Genomic DNA, 13288 nt, shown 5'->3' with positions numbered 1-13288 from the left:
ATTTTGATCAGTAAGTAAATACAGCAACAGTTTTTGCAGATTCAGTTATCAGCACCATTCTATCCTAAAAGCTTGATTAGGCAAAGATAATTATAGTAATTGTTGTAGAGAACTTTAATTACAGCACTACAGGGCACCAGTTTTCCATATTTCATCTTTAGCATTGTTGTACTATCTTCAGCATGGTATCATGATTAGAGAGATGGGTTTTGAGTCAAGAAAACCTTATTTCAAAACCTGCCTCTGACACTAACTTGTGTGACCCTCAGAAAGTCACATAGCCTTACCAGTGACTGGCTCCAAAGGGGAACTTGCTTGCTAAGTCATGGACCATGTCTGGCATTGGTAGAAAGAATTTCCATATAGAACATTCCCTAGCTGATGAAATCACAGATTCCTGTGTGTGATGACTTGGAATCCAAAATCTTCATAAAAATTAACATTTTTCTTTCTCTTTTTTTACAGACAAGGAGAAAGGAGGCAGTCTCACGGTTGAAGACTTTGAAATTGCAGCAAAATATGGCAAGTAAAGTTAGGCCTTTTGCATGGGGGGAAGTAGGGCCCAAAGGACAGTTTCCATAGCAATATGGAAGGCAGCCACGTAGCCAGGATTGATATTCTGGATTCTCAGTTCTTGATTCTTTCCACTAGACCATACCACCTTTCTAATAATTAATTATCTTTACACTATCAGATGTAAAGTGGTTGGTTATAAATTTTGTGTATCACCATTTGCTCCCATGATATTTTCTAATATTTTATATGGGCTGCATTAAATTCAATATAAAAGCTATTGTTTGTTCTTATGAGTACACAAATGGTAGCCAGTTGATAAGAGATCACTGTCTTATACATCTTTATGCCACAGAATTTAGTTGTACTTGGGTCAGAAATGTTACTTTACCTGGTTGGTAAGTTCCAAATGCTCACTTCTACAACTGCAATTTTGAAATTGTTTGTATATATGCTCCAAAATTCAATTCCATTTTAATTCAACAAATGCTAACTGCCTAGTAGATGTCTTAAATGTACACCAGACTCTGGTGATATGAGGACAGAAACAGTCCCTGCCCTCAAGAAACTTACATTCTCTCTTATATTGAAAAACATTAAAAGTTATCTCTCTTCAGATTTTATTCAATTTAAGGGATATGCCTTTCACATAGTAGACTTTCAATAATAGATGTAGAACTGAATGTACTTTGGCTTTTTAAGAAAAGCCAGAGTAAACATCTTCAGTAGTATAAAATAACTAATTTATAATTGTCCATGATTGGATGCCAATGGTGAGGTAATGTCGCTAGGGCAGGGATGGAAAACCCCAGTCCTTGGCTGGATATCATCTGACCTTGAGGACACTAACCTAGAATCTTGGAGTTTGTAGGAATCCTATCTGTATTCAAATTCAACTCACTCCATGAAAAAATTTCCCGAAAGGAATCTTCTAGGTAACATACCTGACATATAGTTTATACTTGAATCTTTTTAATGACCCCATAAAATACCATTTTCTTTTTTTTAATTTCATTTAGAATTTTGTTTTTCCCCAATTACATGTAAAAAAAACAATTTTCATGTCCATTTTAAAAACTTTGTGCTCTAAATTCTCTTCTTTCCTCCCCCCACCCTTAAGAAGACAAGCTATTCTAAGTCATACATGTGTAGGCATGCAAAACATTTCTATAGTAGTCAGGTTGTGAAAGAAAACAAAATACCATTTTCTAGATACCTCTATGAGAATGTTCTTTCTTTTATTGAACCAAAAATTGCTTCCTTATAATTTGCACCTATATAAGTCCTTGTAGTTCTGCCTTCTAGAACTATAAAGAATAAGGCAACAGTCCTTCAAATATGTGAATATAGCTATAAAGCCACTTCCCTCTCCCCCAAACAGATCTCTTCTTTAGACTTAAACCTCCCTATTTCCTTCTACCATTTATCACATAAAATACTTTCTAGATCCCTCACTATCTAGACTGTTTCTTCTATATGACTTTAACAAGGACTCTCTAAAAAGTACAGCAGCCGGGGCAACTAGGTGGCACAGTGGATAGAGTACCGGCCCTGGAGCCAGGAGGACCTAAGTTCAAATCCAGTCTCAGACAATTAACACTTACTAGCTGTGTGACCCTAGGCAAGTCACTTAACCCCAATTGCCTCACCAAAAAAAAAAAAAAGTACAGCAGCTATATTGATTGAGCACAGACTGAAGCATGCTATTTTTCACTTTCTTTCATTTTTTTTCCTTTTATTCAAGTTTTCTCATACAAAATGACTAATATGGTGATGTTTTACATAATTGTACATGTATAACCTATATCTGATTGCTTACCGCCTCATGGAGAGGGAAGGGGAGGGAGGGAGAGAGGGATAAAAATTGGAACCCAAAACTAAATTAAAATGTTTGTTACTTTAAAAAAAAAATATAGCAGCTAGATCTGAGCACAGTACCCAAAATACGTGATCAATTGAAAGAAGAACATTTACCCTCTCATATTCCAAACACAATACTACTTGTAATACAACCCCTAGGATTAATTAGCATTTTTAATAACCAGCTTCACTCTTAATTCTCACTGAGCTTGATGTCAGTTTAAAACTCTAAGCCTTTTTTTCCATCCTGGGCCTTCCTTTTTTTTTTCTTTTTTTTTTTTAAGTGAGGCAATTGGGGTTAAGTGACTTGCCCAGGGTCACATAGCTAGTAAGTGTTAAGTGTCTTAGGCCAGATTTGAACTCAGGTACTCCTGACTCCAGGGCTGGTGCTCTGTCCACTGCACCACCTAGCAGCCCCTATCCTGGGCCTCCCAACCATGTCTTCTCAGTACAATAATTTTTCCCTTGGTTTCTTGAACCTGTTTGGCCCATCATACTATTCTTTTGAGAATTTCCTGGATTCTGATTGAGTCATCCAGAATATTAATTATCCTTCCCAGCTTTGTCATCTGTAGATTTGATAAGTGTTTCTGTGTCTGCAAATTATTGATAAATATATAAGAAAGGAAAAGCAGAGGTATACTATGTCCATTTTAACAATGTACTGGTCATTGTCATTGCAACCCAGAGAAACATTTCTCTCCAGCAAATTTATAACAGCATCATAGCGTAAGAATTCCTCAGCATAATACTTAGGCAGACTAAAGAACTATGGACAGAATTACAATCATAATCAGCAAAAGGAAAGGGTAAAAATATTCTTTCTCGGAAGCGAGAAGCCTCAATTGAATTTCATAATAAATAGCACTTTACCTATTAACGTACTAAGGCTTTTTTCCCCTCCTGGTTTTTGGGGTTTTTTTTCCCCATTTCTTCTGCTCTTTTCTAACCCTTCTTCACTGTTTTTCCCTCAAGCTATTCCTCTCTGACTGTCTTCTCATTTTTCTCCATTCCCTTTCCCTTCAGTCACTCCCTCCCTTTCTTCTCTTTCTGGCCCAAGCTCTCCTGGCCTAAGCTAACTGTAACACGGAATTGAAACTGCAATTTAAATAATCTTGTAATTGACTAGCATTTTATGTTACCATTCTTAATTTTTAAATCAGATGTTTAATTTTTTATCTTCTACCCCCACAAAACTTCTAATCATTTAAATTAAGTTTCTTTTTATTTCTATCAGATCCTGTTGATTTTTTTTCTGTTTATCCATAACCCTTCATAGAAGGAAATCGCCAAGCAATTTTTTTTTTTTTTTGTAGCTGGTCTCAAAAATGTCACAGAATTATTCTGAGCTAGGCATGTGTTGCTTTTGCAATGTAAATAGATAGTGTTCACAATGACTTTTTTGAATCATGTGTAGAGTCATAGAAAAGGGAGAAGATAAGGGAAAGATGCAGCTTTCTTCATATTTATTATATCAAGAAAAATAAGCTAATTCTTGTTGTTACATTAACTACTTCAAAACTAGCTATGACATAGAGTGTGATTTCCCTTGTTTATTTCCCCTAGTTTGTAGAACCATGGATGTTAACCCACAGGAGAATCCTTTTATTTGTATGGATCTTACCTATATTAATTTGCTACTTCAAGAATTTGGGTTTCCAAAAACCAAAGTGCTTAAGGTAAGTGTCTGCTATTTTTGTACTCAAAAATAACACTATAATCCTTTACAACAGAATTATAAGAGCTGTAATCCTACCACAGAAATCTCCAATATAATTTCCTTTTAGAAATTATTATGGTAATTTGAAAAGGATAGTAACATAAATTTCATTTAAAAAATAGCTACAAGAACTCAAAAGAACTTTTAAGAGTTAGAGAAGTATTAAATTCTGACCATACCAAGAGTTAAAAATTTCAAGGAATTCCTACCAAGAGGAGTACTCTGAGGATAATTTGGTCACACCATATGCATAGTTAAGTATATTTTACATATTTTTTTTGCAAATGAGGGCATAAAATAAATAATTATACCTTTTTGTATATAAAGTTATACCTTTTTGATGGATGAACCTTTTTTAAAATTAAATCTTTTTGATGGATAAACTTTTAAAATAGACCTGTGGTAATTTGTTAAAAGAAAACAAGAAAAAGTAAGCTACATAATGAAGTGATCAAATCACACTTTAGAGTTAGTCCAGATATTTTTTTTTTTTTTGGTGAGGCAGTTGGGGTTAAGTGACTTGCCTAGGATCACACAGCTAGTAAGTGTCAAGTGTCTGAGGCCAGGTCCAGATACTTTTGTATCCCATATCAATTAGGATGCGTTGGTTGCTAGTAATCAGATGTGACTATCCTGTATGTATCCTACTTTAGCATAGATTCCAGTGAACAGTTTAGAGCTGGAAGGAACTTCAGAAGTATTTAGCCCAACCCCCTCATTTTACAGATGAGGAAACTGAGACTGAGAGAGAGTAACTGAATTGTCCAGGATTATGCCAGCTACCAAGTGGCAGAAGTGGGATTTGAACCAGGGTCACCATGAAGCCAATTTCAGCCTTCTATCCAATATATCACATTTTTTAATATGACCTTTTTTTACCTTAAAAAAAATAATTTATTTTTAACATTCATTTTGTGAAATTTTTAATATGATCATTAACCACACTCTTTAACATGATCTCTCTCTCTCTCACTCTTCTTTAAGCTGGCTCGGAAAATTGATGACATCGAAACCAGCTGGGCCCTGGGAGCCACTTTTCACTACATTGATTCGCTCAGCAGACAACAGAACAAAGTCTCCTAGTGCCTGAGACCTTCATGTGAGCCTTAGTTTGGAGAACACTGCCAAACCCATTTTGAGCAGAGCCCTTGAGCACCTTAATGAGGAGTCAGCGATATTACTCTGGAAGTTTTTCCACAAAAATTGCTACAGTCTCCATGAGAACCTGACACCTTTGTGGAATTTATGTGACTCCATCTTCTATTGAATGGCATTTGGGAACAGTTTGGTGAACAACCAAGTAAACATTTCCCAACTGTGTTAATTAAATCCTAATTTATTATGATTTGATTTTTAACGAAGACTTCACTATTTATGTTTTGGACAGTTTCTCTTGGTGCATTGTGATGCCTTTTCAGTGCTAACCCCTGGTACACATCCATTGACGTTAGTGTGTGGGCAATAGACTGCTTTGTTTTATTCAGTCCAGAATGCATTTTTAGTCCAATTTTGAAGTGTGTAACTTGTTCAGTGTCCATACAACCCATATTGATGGCAAGGCAGACTTGTATAGTTCTTCTAGAGGATCATGAGGGACCTAGGCACTCTTCATTTACTTACAGGATTCTTTTGTCTCTCAGTAGTTTTATGTGGACACAAGAGTTATGTGAGCTAAGTTTAGGCCAGTTTTTTTCAGCCAGTAGATAACAACCCCCTCCACAACTGGCCAGAAAGTTGTGGAAAGGAGGATGCACTGACAGATCCCCATGTTTTCCAGCATTTCCAGTACTGTGAAGCCCTCCTTCCCCAGTGGAACATGGGTTATGTCCGTCCTATACTTCTGTTTCTACCTGTTTGCTTTCATAGTGACCTTAACTTCTCCATTTGCCCCTAGGAGAAGTTGGTGAAGAGATAACATACAATTTGGTGGGTTTTGTCTTCCCTTTGGGGTGACAAAGTGAAAATTGAGCCCTGGTAGGATAGACTAATCCTAAGTGTGTGGGCTATGGTGAACTTTAGAATTGAAAATGGTTATCTCTGTATGTATATTCAAATTCACTTTTTCCAGAGAGACCTGCCCTGTTATATGCTTACAAGGTTTGGTTTTAGATTTAATTTTATCCTCATCAGAAGAGGTGTCACTGTGATTGTAAACACTTCTATCTCCAGGGAAGATACCATAAAAGGTGGTAGAATTTCATCTTCATTTTATGTGTGGCTGGCTACAAGAAATTAACTGATGAGCAAAATTCTGAGCATTAATGGATATAAATGCATTTACTTTTTTTTCTTTTCAAAAATTCTTCACTTGAAGGATCACTGACTTTTCAGACTTTCTGAGTGTCCCTCCCCCTCCTCTGGGCATTGTCTTCCTCGTCCAAGTGAATGTATTGCTGCATTGAGCCAGGTTTGCAGCCAAGCTGGGTTGGTAACTGGAACAGTGTCAGTGCTACAGGGAAATCAAGGGAAATGTTTCAAAGCATCAAACACTGACTTTGTGAAATTTTTTTCTGCTCCATCTGAAACTGGATTCAAGTTCCCAAAATTTCCTCTCCACTCTTCTTGAAGTTACAGACAGATTGTAGGATATTTATTAACACGCAGTGGCATTTCAGGTACTAATACTAGTACTAGAATTACTAGTATTAGGTACTAACTCACCTCAATGATCTCCAAGCATCTAACTGTAAACTACCTCCATGGTACTGTCTCTGTATATTGGTCACCTCCAGTCACTGTTCTTGTTCTGCCAAAACAATGTTTAGGTACTCATTGGTCATTTCCTTAAAAAACATCTGTGCCCATAAATATCTGAAACAGCCAAGTGTTGTACACGTTCCCCAAAATAAAAGTTTAAAAGTTTACAACCGTCATCTTTAATTCTTTGTGTGCTTGACGAGTGAGTGTACAAAAAGGTTCAGTCATTAAATCTCAAGTCTAATCTTGTATTGTCATCAGTAAAAACAATGCTTATGAGTTAGCGGCAGCTGGCTGGCACAGTAGAAAGAGCGCTAGGCTTAGAGTCAGGAAGGTTTGAGTTCAGATCTGGGGCCCTGGCCAAGTCACTTAACCTCTGTCAATCTCAGTTTTCTTCGCTGTAAAGTGGAGATAAATAAAATAATACTTATCCATCAGGGTGGTTGTAAGGATCAAATGAGATACTATTTGTAAATCACTTAGCACCTTGCCTGGCACATATTAGGCACTCTGTAAAGGTTTATTTCCTTCCTAATGAGGGAGCTATGCCCATGGTGCAGGACATACAGGAAGGGATTTCCAGTGAGTAGCAACAGTCCAAAGGAGGAAACCTGTTAAAGAAAAGTACTCTATGGTGATAACCAATAGAACTAGAGAACTTGGGGCAGCTAGATGGCGCAGTGGATAGAACACTGGCCTTGGAGACAGGAGTACCCGAGTTCAAATCCAGCCTCAGACACTTAACACGTACTAGCTGGGCAAGTCACTTAATCTTCATTACCCGGCAAAAAAAAAAAAAAAAAGATTACTTATTAGCTTCTCCATTTGCTTACTATGCTAATACTTTCTTTGAATGTAGAAGGCACTTCTTGTGGGTGACGATCACTAAAAAACAAAAAGGGAAATTGATTAGCCCTAAACAAACAGGGGATGACTGATTAATGACACAGAAGTCATTTCAGAGTTAGTTTTCTGTATACAGTCAGATTACCAGCTCATAATAGCAAATATGTTAATGACAAAATTAATGAAGAGACAAAAATGAGAAGACAAGCAATTGGAAGTTTTTATGTAACTGTAAAGGTTCCTTTTCTGAGGCAAAAATTAAAATTAAAAATTGGCTTCACTGAAGAATTAAACAAGCCAGTCAATGCTAAAATTAGGAGGCCATTTTATTTGGCGCCAAAATTAGGCCATCTTATTTGGAAGGAAAGGCCATGGGGCTTAACTGAAGTACAGAAAGAGACAGAAGCTAGAAGTGCAGAGTTCTAAAGATGCATCCACACATACACCCAACTGGGGAAAAAGCTGACTTTTCCAAAACTAGAGCAGCATGAGTGCGCGTGCACGCGCGCATACACACACACACACTTCTGACACTTCTAAAGCTAGAGAGAGAAGGGATATAGGAATGGATGCTTAGGTTGTAAGTGTTCAGTCCAAGGTAGGAGGAATAGGGTTCCCCACAATGATCTTTTGGAAAACTACCTAGGACTTATCAAACATTGCTCCAACCTCTCTCTGGGTCTCTGGTCCATCTTCACTCCTTGCCTCAGATCAACTCAGGTGTATTATAGACAGGGATGAGATATATCATAGATATGAGTCTAAAAGGTTTCTCACATATGATGTCACAGGTATGGAGTTGTCAACTGGTTGGGAAACTGAAAGATTCTAGCTTGGAAGGTTTGAGCTAGAGAATATTGACCATATGGAAAGTTCCACAAAAGTGACATGCCAAAGGGGAGAAGATAGCAGGCAAGAGGAGATGGTATGTCTAGAAAATCAATACTTTGTTAGACTCACAAAGATTAGATCTGAAAAAAAAACAAAAAACAAAGAATTGGGACAGCATCAACATCTTAAACCAACCATAAACTTTGAAAAATGGGTAATGGATACAAAAATAAAGTTAAATCTGATCATCATAAATTTCTTAAAGAAGTTTATCCAAAGTAAAAGGAGTGGGGCAAGCTAGGTGGTGTAGTGGATAAAGCACCAGCCCTGGATTCAGGAGGACCTGAGTTCAAATCCAACCTCAGACACTTGACACTAACTGTGTAATCTGGGCAAGTCACTTAACCCTCATTCCCCCCCCAAAAAAAAAAATTAAAAAGGAATTACCTGGGGCAGCCAGGTGGCTCAGTAGATAAAGCACCGGCCCTGGATTCAGGAGGACCTGAGTTCAAATCCGGCCTCAGACACTTGACACTAGCTGTGTGACCCTGGGCAAGTCACTTAACCCTCATTGCCCTGAGGGGAAAAAAAAAAAGGAGTTACCTAAGGAAGCAAAAAACCCAGATCACAACTTAGCCAGAAAATATTATTTGATCTCTTTGCCAAGTGGTGAGACATGATGACAACCAAGTAAACGCCCTTTTGCATGTTACACAAGGAAGAATGAAAGAACGTTTCATGTAATTTTTAACCTAAAAAAAAAAAAACAGGGAAATTTAGTAAAGGGAAAGATAAGCCTCTGGAAAGCTTGTCATGAGACCACCACTTAAACTGTGTCACAAGAACATTTATAGATAAACCTGGAAAAACAATAAAGACAAGGAATGTTGTAGAGATGCCAACATGTCTTTAGCAATTATTCTCATCACTGATGACAGTGAAATCCCTGCATTTGGCCTCCTCAGTTCCTAATGTACTATATAAGGAAGTGGAAATGTCTGCATAAGATAGAGTTAGCAAGAACAGATGGATTTGACCAAATACAGACAGAAGAAATGTATGTGGGAAAGTATGTTAAAGATACCCAGAATTCAGTTTTCAAGATGTCTCAAAGAAGGAAAGAATCCCTAAGTATAGTAACTATACTTACTTTTGCTTATTTTGATTACTAAAAGGATTGATGATTTCATCAGTATGGGTACTTGCTTCCCTGATCAGAACCCATCCAAAGTTTTCCACCACCACTTCCAAACTTCCTCATTACTGCCACCAGCCTCCCAGTCACCACAGCTTGCAACTTAGCCTCTACTTTTCACTATTCCTCACCCCCCACATAAAATCTGTTACCAAGGCCTGTCGATTTTATCTTCATAACATCTCTAGTATACAGTCTCTTTTCTTCCCTGACCTGCCACCACCACGACAGTATAGGCTCAACACCTCAACACCTCATGCTTGGACTATTGCAACAGCTTACTGATTGGTCAGCCTGCCACAGATCTCTTCCTACTCCAATCCATCCTCCTCTCAGCTGTCAAAGTGATCTTCCCAAAGCACAGGTCTCACCAAGTCACCCCCCTGCTTAATACACTCCATTGACTCTCTGCCACCTTCAGGAGCAAATATAAAATCCCTTTGTGGCTTTCAAAACTGGGCATTTTCACTAGCTGTGCCCGTGCATGGAATGTCCTCCCTTCTCATCTCCACCTCCTGGCTTCCCTTCAAGTTCCAGTCAAAATCCTACCTTCTACAGGAAATATTTCCTAATCCCTCCTAATTCTATTGCCTTCCTTGTTAATTACATCTACTTTATCCTGTATATTGCTTATTTGTAAATAGTTATTTGTGTATTGTCTCCCCATTGGACTGTGAACTCCTTGAGGGCAGGGACTGTCTTTTGCCTTTCTTTTTATCTCTAGCACTAAACATAGTCCATGGTGCATAGTAGGAACTTAATAGAATGTTTATGAGAATTCTCGTATTTCATATCTTGGCTCTATTGTCAGTGGCAATTTGTCACTTGATTCTGAGATCAATCAGAGGATTGGGAAAGCTACTTCAAGCATGTCTAAGCTTGCCAAGTGTGTCTGGGCAAACAGTAAACTAATAAGACGAACCAAATTCACCGTCTATAGAGCATGCATCCTGAGTACCTTTCTGTATGGCAGCGAAACATGGACTACATACACTAGACAAGAGAAGAAGCTTAACAGCTTCCACACGCACTGCCTTTGGCGCATCCTTGGCATATCTTGGTCAGATAGGGTCACCAACACAGAAGTGCTCCAACTACACAAATTCCGAGCATCTACATGCAACTGAAACAAAGACGACTGAGCTGGCTAGGTCACGTGCACCGCATGCAAGATGGGCACATTCCTATGGCGAGTTAGCCTCCGGCCAAAGACCTGCTGGACCCCCCCAGGTTCACTACAGAGATGTATGCAAGTGAGGCTTGAGGGCTCTGGGAATAGACACCGGCAGCTGGGAGGAGATGGCCAAGGACCTCGCCCAATGGAGTTCAGTACTCAGGAGCAGCTTGCACAGCTGAGATGAGCCTCCAAGCTCTGGAGGAAGAAAAACGAATGAGATGCAGGAACCGACGGGCAACAGAGAGGGCAGTTTTCAGATGCCCTCGTTGCGGCAGGAGCTTCAGCTCCCGTATTGGACTGCACAGCCACACTATGGCCTGTGGCTCTTCAAGGCTTTTATCCATGGTCGTCCACGACTGGTGGAAGCCTACTAATAGAATGTTTATTGACTAGGACCAAACAGCCTTAAAGACTTTTCTCCAACAAGGCTTTTCCCACACAGTTCTTAATATCATGCAAGAATCTATAAAAGATACCAACTATAGATAATTTTGATCAGGAAGACTCTGAGTATCAAGTGAGGTATAAAAGAAGGAGATACATGTTTGCTTAGCACTGTGCCTGGTACATAGTGCTTATTTAATAAATGTTTATTGATTGATTAATTGCCAAAGGTGTTTGGCAGTATTGGGGAGGAAGTCTTATGCAGAATCCAAGTAGAAGGATTATCCCATAGATAAGAAGATTTTCCAGATGTTCTTATTTACAAATGATATTATATAGCAGGCCTCTTTAATGAGATTCACCTTCATTCAGAAGAGATCAGTCTAGGAATATACACAGGAAGAACCAAGTGGATAAGAATGTCCAAAGTATGACATATAATTGGATAAACAATCCAAATTAGTCCTTCAATATTTCTCTTTTGGACAGATATCATAAGTAGAAAGTGAACTAGGCCCAGAATTAAATAAGAAGATTTGGGGTTGGATTGAACATGGGAAACTGTTTGGTATTTCTAATCCCTAGCTTGTTCTGGACATCAAAACCTATCTATCTGATAACAATATTCTCCTGATGATGCTCTATGACTGTGAATCATTACATCTTTTGATCTCAAAAAAATCAAAATGTTAAGGACCACAAGGCACACTAGAAAGATGCATTATGGGTATAAGTAGACTTCAGTGTTTGACTAAGTACATCCCTGAGGCTATAGAAGGCCAGAAAAGAAGGTGGTCCAGAAATGTAACAAGAATAAGTAAAAACTGATGGATAGATTTGAGTGTTATGCTGATATCCATGAAATATCAAAAGGAAACAGAAGTCTTCAATACTTTGAGTAGCTTCCCTGGGAGATTTGTGGAAAGTCATACATAGACAAGAATTGCATAGGATAAGAAAGTCTGACTGTATCTGTAGAGAGAGGTACTGTCCACATCAACAAAATCGTGGATTTGTCAAAAACAAATATTGAAGATGGAAGGAGAGCTACATAAGGACAAATATAGTGGAATTGACAAAAAACTTCAACACTAGCTTTAGAAGGGCTAAAGTGCAGAAAGTTGAAGTTTCTTTTTAAAAAATCTGGGACAATGGAAAAGGTTTTTTAAAGATATGCTTAGAGTAAGAAGAATGGGAAGAAGCACACCCAATGTTTGGACACAGTGTGCTGATTAGAGATAAACCCCGCCCCCCCCCAAAAAAAGCAGACCTTAATCTGTTTTGCTTTTGTCTCTTTATTAAAGAAAATTCTCTTCAAACCCTAAAAGAATAGAATATGGTTAAGAGAAAAGTGTATCTTGAGATAGATGGGGGGAGGCATGGGGGGAGGCACTCATAAGAAAGTACCTCATTGTTTTTAATGAGTCTAGGTCTGGATAAACATCAAGGTCTGAATTTACATCTCAAGACACTTTATTGAAGTGTTGTCCAAATTGTCTAAATTGAAGATTGTCCAAACCATATGAAAGCTGGTGTTCTGATAGCATTCAAGGTCACCTCCATGGCACAGTGAAACACTAGAGTAGGTTGGTACTTAATAAATAAATTAAATAGGGGCAGCTAGGTGGCTCAGTGGATAGAGCACCAGCCCTGGATTCAGGAGTACCCGAGTTCAAATCCGACCTCAGACACTTAACACTTACCAGCTGTGTGACCCTGGGCAAGTAATTTAACCCCAATTGCCTCACTAAAAAATTAATTAATTAAATTTACCTCATAATAACCCTGTGAAGTAAGTAGTACAAATATTTCAGATGAAGAAACTGAGGCTCAGAGAGGTTAAGTCATTTGCCCAAAGCCACACAGTGAATGAGTGGCAGAGCCAAGACTTAACCTTGAGTTTTCTGCCTATAAAATGCAGTAATCTATTCACTATAAAATATTATCTCCTTAGATGCTTCAGTCTTTATTATACAGTGTCTAAGGGCAACTAGGTGGCGCAGTGGCCCTGAAGTTGGGAGGACCTGAGTTCAAATTTCACCTCAGACATACTAGCTGTGTGACA

General features: G+C 38.3%; 1 protein-coding gene across 4 annotated transcripts in view; it reads left to right on the top strand.

Annotated features, from left to right (window-relative positions):
• The window catches only part of ENTPD6 (ectonucleoside triphosphate diphosphohydrolase 6), a 68523-nt gene extending 61593 nt beyond the window's left edge, over positions 1-6930 (top strand). For all 4 annotated transcript variants that reach the window (XM_043989724.1, XM_043989722.1, XM_043989719.1 and 1 more), the window contains exons 12-14: positions 466-522; positions 3940-4052; positions 5078-6930. In XM_043989724.1, the coding sequence (XP_043845659.1) occupies positions 466-522; positions 3940-4052; positions 5078-5176 (269 nt within the window). In that variant the 3' untranslated portion in view covers positions 5177-6930. The remainder of the gene's footprint in view (positions 1-465; positions 523-3939; positions 4053-5077) is intronic.
• Positions 6931-13288: the final 6358 nt, after the last annotated feature.

This window comes from Dromiciops gliroides, chromosome 2 (assembly GCF_019393635.1).
Source record: "Dromiciops gliroides isolate mDroGli1 chromosome 2, mDroGli1.pri, whole genome shotgun sequence".
Lineage (NCBI taxonomy): Eukaryota > Metazoa > Chordata > Mammalia > Microbiotheria > Microbiotheriidae > Dromiciops > Dromiciops gliroides.
This window is presented reverse-complemented; position numbering and strand designations above follow the sequence as displayed.